The sequence below is a fragment of the Peromyscus eremicus genome, chromosome 15, assembly GCF_949786415.1.
Source record: "Peromyscus eremicus chromosome 15, PerEre_H2_v1, whole genome shotgun sequence".
In the NCBI taxonomy this organism is placed as follows: Eukaryota; Metazoa; Chordata; class Mammalia; order Rodentia; family Cricetidae; genus Peromyscus; species Peromyscus eremicus.
In genome coordinates this window covers 62,025,710-62,040,513 of record NC_081431.1, presented here as the reverse complement: position 1 = coordinate 62,040,513, position 14,804 = coordinate 62,025,710, and the positions used below count along the sequence as shown (strand labels likewise).

Sequence of the window (14,804 nt, the reverse complement as noted above, 5' to 3'; positions counted from 1 at the left end):
CCTTCTGTACACTGTGAAAATGTGTTGCTCTCATTATTAATAAAAAGCTGATTGACTGATAGCTAGGCAGAATTTTCAGGGCAGAAAGAATGTTAAGAAGAAGAAGGGCAGAGTCTAAAGAGTCTCAGGCCAAATGCAAAAAAAGCAACTTGAGAAGTTCATAAATGAGGTAAACCAGCCTCGGGGATGCACATAGATTAATAGGAATGGGTTCATTTAAGTTGTAAGAGCTGGCTAGAGACAAGCCTAAGCTATTGGCCGAATATTTTTAATTAATATTAAGCCTCTTTGTGGTTATCGGGGAGTGGGCTGATGGGACAGAAAAGTCTATCTACAATATACAGAAGGAAAGAAAGGTAAAAAGCCCTGAGGCAAAACATAGATGAAGAAAAACAGGTTAAGTTATAAGAGCCAGCAAGAAAGGAGCCTAAGCTAAGCCTGAGCATTCATAACTAACAAGTCTCTGTGTCATGATTTGGTTGGTGGCCCAAAAGAAAGCCTGGTACATTTGGTGTTTCAACATGGGGCAAGAATTTCCACATAAGGCCTGAGATAGCTGAAAAAAAAAAAAAAAGAAGCCAGTACACTAAGTAGAAACAGCAAGGTAAGTAAAAATGCCTGCTGCAGTGTGGGCACTGGCATCCCAGAGCTGGGACAATTGAATGCAGTTCGCAGTTAAAACACATGGCTCTGGGCCAGTCTGACATGGACCCGAGTAGGAGGCGGGACCAGCCACCAGAGCCACTGGTGCAGGGCCTAGCCACCCCTTGTCAATTTAAAGTTTGGCTCACACACCAGAGAACACTGCAAGTGCACAGCTGCAGGCACTTAGGAAAGCAGGTTCAGACAGAGAAAACCTCTATGCAGGTTACGTGTTTTAAAAAATGTGCATAAGCTTAAGAAAAAGGGTATAGACAGTCATAGAAAAAAATTAAATAGTTTAAAAATAATAAAGTCTTTAAAGAAAGTAAAGTAATACGAAAAGGATAAGCCATGTAAAGGTGAAAAACACACAGAGAGTCATGATCCTGTATGATGTTGTGTTAACTTAGAATTTTTTGAATATTAATAAGCAAATGACAACTGCTGAGAGACATGAGATTTTAGGAGTGACTGGTGAATTAACCAGCCTACAGAATTAACACAGCCTACATACTGTAGGAATGCCTTAACTTTAAAATGGAACTCAGAAAATGTATTGCGTTGGGGGAGAGGTTATATTTTTGTTTCTACAAGAAACAAAAGGCTGTGGATTCGTTCAAGGTTAATAGCAATCAGGTTTGACTGGGGGAGATCCCCTGAAAATTCTGGCTATAGACATAAAAAAGTATAACTAGGAAAACTATAAGACAAGTGACCTATATTTTACCTGCTCAACAAAAAAAAAAGAAAGAAAAAAAAGAAAAATCATCTTTGCCTGGCTTCTGTGCAATGCACAGTCCATATTTGTGTTAATGCATATATGTATGTTACCTTTTAAAGTTTGTGTATTTTCAGACCAAGGGGACCAGACACCAATGAAAACAGGTGGCCCAGGTGATCCAGCCTCTCAGAGTGCCTCTGTTGCAGTTTCCTCAGAGTTCTGCATTCAGAACGGCTTCAAGACTGCTGGCTGAGACAGTCCAGCCTCACAGATTATTCTAGCCAGGATTGCAGATAAGCCTTGCACTTTCCCATCACACAGAGACTGAACAACAAATATTATGGCTAATTTTCCCAGGATTTGACCATTATCTCAATTTTCTCTGATTCCCTAAAGATGCCATTGCCCACAGACAGCAGGAAACAATTTAGAGAACAAAATACCCACATTCCCAGTAGGTGGGGTGGGTGACTTTTGGTCATTTGGTAGGCTATAGATGTTTGTCATTATTTAGAGAGAATATAGGATAAAAAGGACAACTATTAACCTCAAATATTTTACACTGAGGTTGTGGAATATTAATTTAAGATGTGTTACATTTGTTTATGATGTAGAACATTCATTTAATGATGCAAAGATGTGTTGCATTATTTTATGTTGCATTTATTTAACTCTATGAAGCTGTGTTACTGTGCCTGTCTAAAATATCTGATTGGTCTAATAAAGAGCTGAACAGCCAACAGCAAGGCAGGAAAAAGGGTAGGTGGGGCTGGCAAGCAGAGAGAATAGATAGGAGGAGAAATCTAGGAGGAGTAAGATCAAAGAGTAAGAAAAGAAGGGGCCAGCCACCCAGCTACACAGCCAGATATGGAATAAGAAGGAAAGAAAAGATATGGAAATAAAGAAAGGTAAAAGCCAAGAGGCAAAAGGTAGATAGGATAAATTAAGAAAAGCTGGCTAGAAACTAGCCAAGCTAAGTCCAGGCATGTATAAGAAAAAATAAGCCTCTGTATGTGATTATTTGGGATTATTTGGCAGGCCCCCAAAGAGTAAAGAGTAAAAACATCCAACTACACATTGGTATGGGCTTTGATATGTTGATACAAATTTAAAGTTATTTTTGTTATACTGAATTTATGTTTTAACTCTTATTTGGGGTAGTGTACCTATGCAGCTCATTTAAAAAATGTAATGCATAATTAAGAAATGTAAGTTAGTAGTTAGTCATCTATAATAATCAAACCTGTAGTCATGTTAGGTATGTTTTCAAAGTTAAACAGATATATTTTAGATAGACAGATGCTCTTCAAACACTTCCAAGACCTACAGAATATGGCATTTAAAATGTTTTGTTAACATTGGGCTTTTTATTGACAGTGAGATACGTTTGCTCCTGGCAGCACCAATTTACTTCAGAAAGGATGATGGGCATCAAAGAACTTCCATCTAGAGTTTGCTTTCAATTTGGCAAAGCTAGTCATTTGGGCAAGAAACTGTCTTTGCCTTGACTGCTGACAGTATACTGTCTAAACTATATATGCAGGACACAAAGGAAGTGACTGTCAAACTTTTCCAAAACAAAACAGGACAGTCCTTCAAAATTCCTACTTCATAGAGAAGTCTGCCAGATATGCTAGACCTGTGGGCTAAAGATTGGATGCTTCAACATTGCAGAGGAACCTTGGGTGACTTCTGTCCAGGTATCCAGCTGTCTCTGTTGTTTTGGAAGTGGCTTGCTCTGCACTTTCTGTTTACTCAGGCAATATCATATCCTTCTGGGGTCTTTGATAGAGTTGAAGACTAGATAGTTATAGTTACAGTTTTCTTTAGTTATGATGGAAGATAAATTAGGTACAAAACTTTGGACTCATCAAGATAGGGTAAATAATGGAGTATTTTCTCTGCATTTGCCAAATACAAATGGACTGGATACTGTAAATGTAATCCTTAGTTGATAATTGTTCTTGTTGTATATAGTTTTACTATGTCAAAATTAAAACCCTTCCCTTTTGTTTAGACAAAAAGAGGGAAATGTTGTGGAATATTACTTTAACTGTGTAAAGATGTGTTACATTTGTTTATGCTGGTACAGGAAACTCAGCTGAGGAATTGCCTCCATCAGATTGTCTTATGGGCATGTCTAGGAGCATTGTCTTGATTAATAATTGATGTGGGAGGACCCAGCCCACTGTGGGCAGTGCCACTCCTGGGCAGGTAATCTTGGGTTATATAAGAAAGCAAGTGGAACAAGCCATGAGGAGCAAGCTGGAAAGTAGAATTCCTCTGTGGTCACTGCTCCAGTTCCTGCCATGACTTCCTTCAATGATGGACTGTGACATAGAACTGTGATATAAATAAACCCTTTCCTCAAGTTTTCTATTGATCATAACATTTATAACAGCAACAGAAAGCAAACTATGGTGTTCAGTGTTTTGTTTTTTAGTTCTTAGTATATTCTAGATATTAACCCTCTGTCAGATGAATGGCTGGTAAAGTTATCTTCCCATTCCATAGGCTGCCTCTTCATCCAAATGACAGTGTCCTTTGCTGTATAGCTTCCTAGTTTCATGAGGTCTCATTTGTCAAGTGTTGGTGTTGCTGCCTATACCACTGGAGGAATGTTCAGAAAGTCCTGTTCCATGCATGTAAGTTGGAACATATTCACTGTTTTGCCCTTTAACAGAGTCAAGCTATCAGGTATTATTGAGATCCTTGATGCATCTGGAAGTAAGAACTAAGGGTCTGGTGCCATTCCTCGACATGGAGTTATCCAGTTTGTCCAACACAGTTTGTTGAAGATGCTGTCTTTTTGCCAATGTGTACTGTTGGCCTCTTTGTCAAAAATCAAAAGGTTTTAGGAGTGTGATCTTATATTTGAGTCTTCAGTTCTACTCTATTGGTCAATGTGTCTGTTTTGATGCCAGTACCACGATGCATTTACTACTCATAGCTCCATGGTATAATTTGAAATTGGGGTTGTGATACCTCCAGTGATGTTTTTATTGGTCAGGATTCTTGGCTTTCCTGGAGCTTCTGTATTTCAATATGAATTTTAAGACTATGTTTTTGATTTCTATGAAGAATTGGAATTTTGATAAGGATTATATTGAATAATAGATTTTTTGGTAGGATGGACATTTAAATAATATTAATCTTACTGTTCTATGAGCAAATGATATATTTCCATCTTCAGGTGTCTTCTTCAACTTCTTCCCTGTTTTAAAGATTTCATTGTATGAGTCTTTCAATTCTTTCCTTAGATTTAGTCCAAGATAATTTTTGAGGCTATTAAGAATGGGATTGTTTCCCTAGTTTCTTTCTCAATGTTTATCACTGGAATATAAGGCTATTGATTTTGTGCGTTCGTTTTGTATCCTACAACTTTTCTGAATACACTTATCAGCTATAAGTGTTTTCACTGGAATCTTTAGAGTCTTTTATGTATAAGAATCATATCATCTGCAAATAAGGACACTTATACCTACCCTATCCATGCTGCATGCCACAAGATTAGGCAGTGAGAGCTCAGCTGTTATTTAGAAGGCCAACTAACCAGAAACATGAATTCTGATGGAGGAAACCATCATGCAAGGCATTTTGGAGTTATTGCCTTCTGAATTGACAACTGTTCTTGCTCTAAGATTTCTTGTGAAGCCATAGCTCTTCCCATCTGTTACAGTTTTGGAATTTATTCCCACAGCTTAGCAGTGTATTGATCATTCATTGGGCACAATTTCCCCTATGCATTGGTATATTTGGATGACTTTCCCCAGCTATGTGTAAAAGTAAGTCACATGGCCAAAAAACCTTTGTTTCTAACATCCAGATCTTTGTTCCATTTCCCAATATAAACTTAGAAGTCTGCCTTCCTGCAATTATTTTTATTGGCAAACAGTTGGTCAGTATTAGTGTCCAGGAAAAAGGACCTTACTTGAGACATTCACAGATGCCTAAGAACAAGAATTACAACATGTCTGTAATTGTTGATTTACAGCCTTAGAGAAGATAGGGAACAAGCATACCCTGGTTTCACCTTGCCAGCAGATAAGGGAAATGCTTCCCCAAACTAACCTCACACTAACAAATTCTTAACTCTTTGTACTTACTTTCACCTCAGTTTATTAATTACCTTATTTTCTAGCCACACTTAGGAATGTAGTATAACAGCACAAATTCCCTTCTTAGATTTTCCTATTGATTTAACTCTCTCCCTTCATTTGACCCTGTTCCCTTTAAGACTTCACTGAGGCTTTTACAAGTCACTCCCACCTTGAGTCATAAAGAAAGCCTGACAGTCACTGCCTGGTGTAGCTCTTAATCTGTTTTTATGACCTTGAAAAAAATCATTGCCAAAGAATTGCTGATTGTGAGTGTATATAAACTGCAATCCTTACAGTAGCTGGAGAAGAATAAAGAGACATGCAACAAAGTACGGTATGAGCAGATTCATTTCTTCGCCCTCAGATCATTAGGTTTCCCTTGCTTGTTGTAATGTCTTTTTTGGACCCTGAAAGAGGCCTTTAGGGCTGGTACCTAAAGGACCTCGATACATCCATATGCCCCTTATCTCCTTCACTTGTCTTATTGTTTTAGCTAAGAGTTCCAGTGTACATTGGATATACATGGAGACAGTAGGAAGCCTGGTCTGCTTCCAGATTTTAGTGGAAATGCTTTGGGTTCACCTCCATTTAGCATGGTGTGGACTGTGAGCATCTTGTATAATGCCTTTATGATATTGAGATATGCCTGCGAATCTCTAGTTTCTCCAGGGCTTTTATCATAAAGAGATGTTGAGTTCCTCAAAGATCTTTTCTGCAGATACTGAGATGACCTCATGGTTTCTGGCCTTGAGTTTATTTACTGGTGGATTGCATTTATTGTTACATATGTTGTACCATCTACTCATCTTTTGGATGAAGCTAACTTGATCATGGTGGATTGATCACGGTGGATATGATCTTTAATTCAGTTTACAATTATTTTACTAAGAAATTTTGCATTTATGTTCATCATTGACCTATAATTTTACTTTTTCGTTGGGTTTTATCTGGTTCTGGTATCAGAATAATAGAAAATTAGTAAAAAAAAATGGAAGAGTTCCTTTATTTTCTATTATATAAGAATAACTTAGAGAATATTGTTATTACTTATTCTCTGAAGGTCTGGTAGAAAGAATTCAGTGCTGAATCTACCTGGCCCTGTTTTATGTTTGGTTTGTTTTGTTTTTCAGTTGAGAGTTGTTTTTTTTTTTACTATTGATCCTATGTTCATGGTTTTTAATAGGTCTTTTTAAATTATTTGCTTCATCTTGATTCAACTCTGGTTGGTGATATGCATCTAGAAATTCACCCCATTTCCTGTAGATTTTGCTATTGAGTGGAATATAGGTTTTTAAAATGTGGTTTTATGATCCTTTGAATTTCCTAAGTGTCTGTTATGTTTCCCTTTTCATCTATGATTTTGTTAATTTGGGTCCTCTCTCTTTCTTTTTGTTGATTTGGATATAGGTTTGTCAATCTTAGAAGTCTCATCAAAGAACCAACTCTTCCGTTCATTGAGTCTTTGTATTGTTGTATGTTTACTTGCTGTATTTTATTAATTTTGACCCTGGTGTATCTTTTCCATTCTATTTTGTGTGTGGTTTATTCTTACTTCGCCATGGATTTTAGGTGGAGCATTAAGTTATTAATTTGAGAGCTCTCAAAAAAACTCATGTAGGCACTTAGTACTATAAGGTACCCTCTTAAAATTTCTTCTATTGTGTTCCGTAGATTTGACATATTGTGTTTCCATTTTCACTTACTTCTAGGAATTTTTAAGTTTCTCTTAATTTCTTTATTGACCCAATTATCATTCATTAGTGTGTATTTTAATTTCTGTGAGTTTCTGTAGTTTTTATTCCCATTGACATCCATCTTTATTCTCTTGTTGCCCAACATAGAACGTTATTTCAATTTGTTATATTTGTTGAGACTTTCTTTGTCTCCTACTCTTGAAGAAAGTTCTATGGCCTGCTGAGAAGAATAGGTATTCTTTAATGTATTCTATAGATGCCTGTTGGGTCTGTTTTATTTATGTCACTTAATTTTAATGTCTCTTTGCTTAGTTTTTGTCTGGTTGACTGTCTATTGGTGAGAGTGAGGCAGTAAAGTCATCCACTATCACTGTTTTGATTAATCTGTAGTTTTAGGTCTGATAGTATTTCCTTTATGAAATTGGGTGTATCTAAATTTGGTGCATACATGGTCAGAATTCTAACAATCCCTTAGTAGATTTTCCTTTCACGGGTATGAAATGACCCTTTATTTCTTCTGACTAGTCTTTGTTGGAAGTTTATTTTGTCAGATAACAAAATAGCTGGCCCTGCTTGTTTTCTAGTTCCATTTTCTTGAGTACGCTTTCCTGTCTTTTTACCCTGAGTTGGTATCTATCATTGGAAGTAGAGTGTGTTTCTTGGAGGCAGAAAAAAGATGGGTCCCATTTCCTAACCCCCTCTGTTAGTCTGTCTCTTTATTGGAAAATCAAGATCATTGATATTAAGAGCTGTTTGTAAACAGTGTTTTAATTCTTGACATTTTGTTGTGATGGTGGTGTTTTCTTAGACCTCTTTAGATTAATCATTCTGGAATTATTTATTTACTCGTTATGACCTCTTGGTGTTTTTAATCCTTCTCTTGAGATGAAAGTATTCCTTCCAATGTCCACTGTAGAGAGAGTATAGTGGCCATAAATCATTGTAATGTGTTTTGGCCATGAGACGTTTTTATTTCTCTTATGACTGATACTTTTGCTAGGTATAGTAGCCTAGGTTAGCACGTGTTGTATTTCTGAACTTGTAGAACATCAGTTCAATCCCTTTTGCATTTTAAAATCTCCATTGAAAAATTAGCTGTTATTCTGATGGTCCTGTCCTTATTAAGTGATTTGGCCTTTCTCTTTTGCAGTTTCCAATATCCTTTGTTTCGTGTACTTAGGGTTTTTTTAACTATAAAATGGCAAGGGAGTTTATTTTCTGGTCCAGTCTAATTGGTTTTCTATATGCCTCTTCTACCTTGATAGGCTCTCCTTAGATTTGGGAAAATTTTTTTCTATGATTTTGTTGAAACTATTTTCTGTCCCTTTGATGTGTATTTCTTTTCTTCATCTAGACTTCGTTTGTATGTTTGATCTTTTTATAGTAATTCCAGAGTTCCTGCATGTTCCATTCATTGGTCATTGATTTTTTTTTTTCTTATTTTACATTTTCTTTAACCAAATGATCCAATTCTTCTATCTTGTCTTCAAGCCCTGAAATGCGACACCCCACTGACAGGCCAATCAAAACCACTTCATATTGTTGTTTGTATCCATTAATACATTTTCCAAATGTGATCCATAGCATAAAAATGCCCTGTAGTCTGAGTCTGTGTTTTTACTGCTAAAATGACAAGCTTCTGCTAGATAGAAAAAAAATGAGGCAATTTTTCTTTCTTAGAAATTTTACTGAGGTCTATAAAATAGTAATTACTCACCTGAGCCCCTCTTTTGTTCCAAAAATAGAAAAAGAGGTAAAAAGGAGCACGCCCCTTACTGCTGAGGTAAGAATTCTGGGTCAGGAGTTAGTACCAGTCTTCCTGAAGCAAGAACTCTGTTAGGTTGACATACCTGTGGCTCAACAACTATAAGACACATGCCAATTTGTAGGTTGTTGAATTCATAATGGTCTCATCAACTTTTTCATCTGCCAGAACCCCTAGACTTCACATGGGGGAGGAAGGACTATAGAATCTCATCATGACAAGTGTTGAGCTGGGTGCTGCACCCCAGATCCCCCAGCAGTGACATTGAAACATAAACCTGCATGCTGTCTGGCTTCTATATCTGTTTCTTTTGTTCATTTCTAAAGTGGCCTACAGAACGATTTATAATCTTAGCCCCTGAAACTTTATGACCACTTTTGATATTAAATAGCTTCTACTTTAGTTAAAATAGTGTATTCAAATTTTATTCTAAGTGATAAAATTACACTCACATAAGGTATAAGGTCCAATCACTTAGATATTTAATACCCACACACGTTTGGGAAACCAGAACTCACCCTTGCATTCTTTGAACGGGCTCCAGGTGAAATCCTTCTGACAAATCACAGCCTGTCTTATAGCAGGCTCATAGCCAGGCTGGCAATTGTAGTATAACACAGTCCCAACTGGAAACAAGTCTTCTTTTGTTGGCTTGGGATTTCGTATCCAGGAAGCATGTGGAATGTCTGGTATATTAGTGCAACTATCTGCTCATAAAACAAGAACAAGAGAAAAGGACATGTATGGTGGTACTGTGTTCCCCAAAATATTGTGCACTCTAATAAACTTATCTGGGGTCAGAGACAGAACAGCCACAATATTAAACATAGAGGATAGGCAGTGGTAGCACACGCCTTTAATCCTAGCATTCCAGAGGCAGAAATCCATGTGTTCAAGGATACAGCCAAGCATGGTGACTCACACCTTTAATCCCAGGGAGTGATGGCAGAAAGCAAAAAGGTATTTAAGGCATGAGGACCAGAAACTAGAAGCATTTTGGCTAGTTAAGCATTTGGCTGGTTAAGCTTTTAGGTTTTGAGTAGCACAGTTCAGCTGAAAGCCATTCAGAGAGGCTTCCAGTCTGAGAAAACAGAATCAGCAGAGGAATTGGCAAGGTGAGATAGCTATGGCTTGTTCTGCATCTGATCGACCAGCGTTCACCCCAATAACTGGCCTCAGGTTTGATTTTATTAATAAGACTCTTTAAGATTCATGCTACAGACATGGTTAATAGGGCCTCCATAGCCCTCAGAGAGCATGTCTCATCAAAGGGTACCAACAGGAACTAATCTTCCATAGCTCACGTTGACCACACCAGAAAATGTATAAGGATGTTTGCCAAGATTGGCCCAGCACCTGACAGGTTCTCACCAAAGGCACTACCAACTGCTCTCTGTGTGCTGTGCCAACCGCACTCAACAATTCTTCTTTCTGTTGTACTTCAGACAGTTTCGTTTCTAAATTGAAGCATTAGGCTCGTTAAAAGAACATGGCAGGAAAACTATCACAGACAGCAAAAAATAACTGTGTATGGTTTCTTGACTAGGGAAACTGAACAAAAGTCATTTCCCTCATCCAGGAAAACTCAGAACAAGAGCAAACAGAGCACTAACAATTTTGAGCCTAGGCTTTGAGGCCTTTCCTCTCCCCTTGCCTGGTACTGCTAGTTTATAAGTAATACACATTTATCTGTGGAGTTGATGTTCATTATGTTGTATCTCCAAACATTCACCATGGGATATAGAGTAAAATCCTTCAGAAAGTACAGATTGACAGTCTTTAATATTCGTGGAGTTGTGCAGCTTTCTACATTGTCCAATTTCAGGATATCTTTATCATCTCATGAAGAAACCCCATGTTTTTAGTATTACTCCTACACTGAGCTTTTTAAATAAATGGAATCACACAATGTGTTTTCTTTCCCATTTTGTAGCTAGTTTCTTTTACTAGAAACCATACTCCAAAATTAATCCATGCCAGCATTTATCAGTACTTCTTTTTTATTCTGTATGATATTTCATTGTATAGCTTTACCAATTTATCACCCATGGATGGGTATTTGGGTTGCTGGCTGTTAAGAACAATGCTGCTCTGAACTTTCATGTAAAACCTTCTGTGTGGGTATCTGATATCTGATAGATACTCAGGAAAATGACTGTGAATCATACAGTAATGGCATGCTCATACTTTAGAGGAACTGTTGAAATCATTTTCTAAAATGTCTGTAATAATTTAGATTCCCACCATCAGTGTATAAAGTTCTAATTTTTCCACAAATCTTGGTAATGACATCAGGCTTTTTATAGAACCATTCTGATATTATTTATTATTGCTAAAAGACAATCTTTACAAGAAATAAGAGAGCAATTTGCTCTGGCTGGAAGCATACAGGAAAACATGAGCACAAGAAAGGTCATTGTATAGATAATTAAGAAGTAAGAGGATGATACAATCATCCATCCCTAGTTAGCAATGGAGATGGGTTTGCAAGACTTCCAAAGACCTCTAGTTCATAGATGCTTAAGACTGTAGTATAAAATAACACAGTCTCTCCACATAGCCTACATACCTCCTCCTCCCACATAGTTTAGCTACTGATTTGTCTATGATAATGTCAATATCAGTAAATACTGTTTCAGTAGAGTGTTTAGGAGCTATCAACAGAGAAAGAGTCTATACATGTTTAGTACAGATACATTTTTTTTTCAAATATTTTAAACCCACAGTTGATTGACTTCCCAGATGTGGAAACTGGATACAAAGAGTCAAGTAAGCCCATTTCTTCTATACAACTGATTTTAAGGAGCATGCTATAAAAATGAAAATAATTGAGCATGTGTAGAAATGTACTATGGTTAACAATAACAGCACAGGGTGATAGCTGTAGACAAAGACATATTTGACAATAAAAACAGCAGACATTAGCTGGAATCTACAGGAAGAAATGAAAAGTCTATGATAGAGTGTAGTAAAAGTGATTGCCTACCGTGTATAAAGACCTGGGTTTGGTCTCCAGCTCAAGAACAATAAGGAGGTAGCTAGAGTGAGACTGCAAGCTATAAATACACAGTTACACTCTGCTTTTCTCTCCACAATCATAAATACATGAAACATAAAATTTTATAAAGTAGTAATCTTATCTGTGCTGTGGACATTGCTCTGTATGATGTGAATGTGTTGCTCTGATTTGTTAATAAATGAAATGCTGACTGGCCAGTAGCCAGGCAGGTAGTATAGACAGGACAAACAGAGAAGAGAATTCTGGGAACAAGAAGGCTGAGTCAGGAGTCACCAGCCAGACACAGAGAAAGCAAGATATGAAGGCAGAACTGGGAAAAGGTACCAAGCCACGTGGCTAAACATAAATAAGAATTATGGGTTAATTTAACTGTAAGATCTAGCTAGCAAGACGCCTGAGCCATTAGGCCAGACAGTTTTAATTAATATAAGCATCTGTGTGTTTACTTGGATCTGAGCAGCTGCAGGAGCTGGGTGGACACAGGAAAACTCCAGCTACGTATCTGTTGTCTTGTTTCCAACAATATGGATGTGGAATGTTTTGTTGGATTGTGGGTTCATGTTTTTCTTTACTTTGACTCTATCTTCTCACTGCTGTGTGGCTTCCATCATCTCTAAATGAAAACCCTGATGTTAATTTTGTTGATGCTCTGTGTTTCTCTTGCTGCTTCCTCTCAAAAGCATTTTCTGTTTGTTTTTACTTTTCAATATTTTCACATGGTATCTCCAGGATATATGAAAATGTAGCCTTCTTCAGTTCAAGTGAGATTCTTGGATGTACAGATTAAATATTTACGTCAAATTTGGAATTAGTTGATCATTTTTTTCTCAGAATAATTTTCTCTTCCTTTGTCTCTCTTCTCCTTTTGAAATGCTTGTTACTATTTCTCTTGTGCCCTGCTCCTCTTTTCTCCTTTTTTTCTTTCTATGCGGCAAATCTCACAATCTCTCTTGCTTCTGTCTATAAAGTCGATTCTCTCTTCATCTTACTTGGGTTTACTACTGAGCTCCTCTTGTAAATTCTCCATTTATTTACTGTGTTTTTCAATTCTCAAACTTGCATTTCATTCTTAAAATAATTTATCTTTATTGACGTTTCTGTTTGATAAGACATTGTCATAATACTTTCCTTTAATTCTTTAAAGGTTGTTTCCTCTAGTTTTAAAACTTATTTATAATAGCAATTTTGAAAATATTTTCTGTTTAGTCTTACATTTGGGCCAATTCAAGACAGTTTTTATTGCCACCATTTGCTTCATGTGAGTTACTCTTGGTGATTTCTTCATATCTGACCATTATTTCTTGAAAACTGGACATATAAAATAATAGTGATTTGAATACTCTTTTCCCCTCATCACTGCTGGAACTTGTTATTTTCCTTGTTTGTGTCTTGACTGGAGTGCTCAAGTTGAATCTATTGCCCTCAAGTATGTGACATCTAATGACATAACTCAGAAAGCACAGCCTTGAGCATCCACATACTCTTCCTAACTACCTACCTGGAACAACTAATTTTTCTCTTTGATTCTCTTATTGTACTTTTAGCTGATCTGCCTCTGTAGTAGTATGTACAATGGCTAGCATTCAATATTATCTGATTGTCCCTGTGTATGGGTTTAAAAAAATCCCTGGAGGCATATATTACTTCATAGTCAGGCCCAATTAAAGTCAGGCGGCTACTGGGGTGTAGGATGTTCAAAGTCTCTGAAGCCTGTTCTAAATCTACTCTAGAATATTCTTTTTTATTTCATTTTTGTTGTATATATTAACTAGTCACAGTACTGTGTTATAGAAGGGAATTTTCATACAAGTGTATAGTATACACAGTGAGCAGACTCCCTCAAACCCCCTACTTCCCTTTTCTCATCCCTACCCTCCTGTTAGTCCCCTTTGGCCCCCTATTTCACTTCTACTTTTATGGCATATACTCACACGGGATTTTATGTATTGATATATAATCTAGAAATCAGAAATGAGAGAAAACATATGATGTTTGTCTTTCTGAGATTGGGCTTGATTCCCATAATGTGGTTATCTTGTGCTATAGATAGGAACTGAAAAGACTAAGTCAGTTCCTTCACCAGAACCCTTTCTGTAGTGTAGGGGCTGTGAAACGGAAGAAGAGGTATGTCTGTAAGGAGTCCTACATTCCGCTGTACCCACCACCAAGTACACATAGTGTACATCCCAGAGTCAAGAGAATGAAATCCATCAATATTTGTTTGTTTCCAAGACTGTAAAATGGGGAAACTGGAGGTGGTGGTTTGCTGGCTAACCTACTAGAACGTTTCTCTTCCAAGACGGAGCTGTTCACCTGGCGTCTCCATCCTATGCAGTAGAAGGTGGGTGGATGAACAGACCTGATGTCTGGCAGCTGACATCTGCTTAACCTAAGCTTTTCACAGGGTGGAACTTTAGAAAATTCACAAGATTCAATAACAGCCTAGCCCACCCAACAGCAGATGGGAACTGCCATTTATGAGTTCACAGAAAGAGTGCTCAAAGAGTTGTTGTTGCTAGTTCAAGACAATGGCCTCTCAGTATTTCTATCAAGCATCCATGGATTTGCTGCACAAATGCTTCTCAATTTGTTGTAACTCCTTTGAGTACGCTCCAAGATGCACTGAATGGCTTTTCTATTTATTTTGTCCAGTTTAATAGATGTTTCTCCAGGGTAGAGATCTACCCTACTACTTGTACCACTGTTACAGAGGTCTCCAAGATAAAGACTCATAATGCTTCATGAGTGTAACACTAAGAATATCCTTGTAAGGCATCAGAAGCCTCTTCCCCTTAGCAGTTGTGTGACCTTGAGAAGTCACTTACCTTCTGAAAATGTTTCCTCATCTGCCAAATTAGGGCAA

At 37.3% G+C, this 14,804-nt stretch overlaps 1 protein-coding gene across 1 annotated transcript in view; it reads right to left on the bottom strand.

The window, feature by feature from the left end:
* The window catches only part of LOC131924895 (C4b-binding protein alpha chain-like), a 44,327-nt gene that overhangs the window by 17,998 nt on the left and 11,525 nt on the right, over positions 1 to 14,804 (bottom strand). The window contains exon 7 of the mRNA XM_059280140.1: positions 9,441 to 9,629. Within this exon, the coding sequence (XP_059136123.1) occupies positions 9,441 to 9,629 (189 nt within the window). The remainder of the gene's footprint in view (positions 1 to 9,440; positions 9,630 to 14,804) is intronic.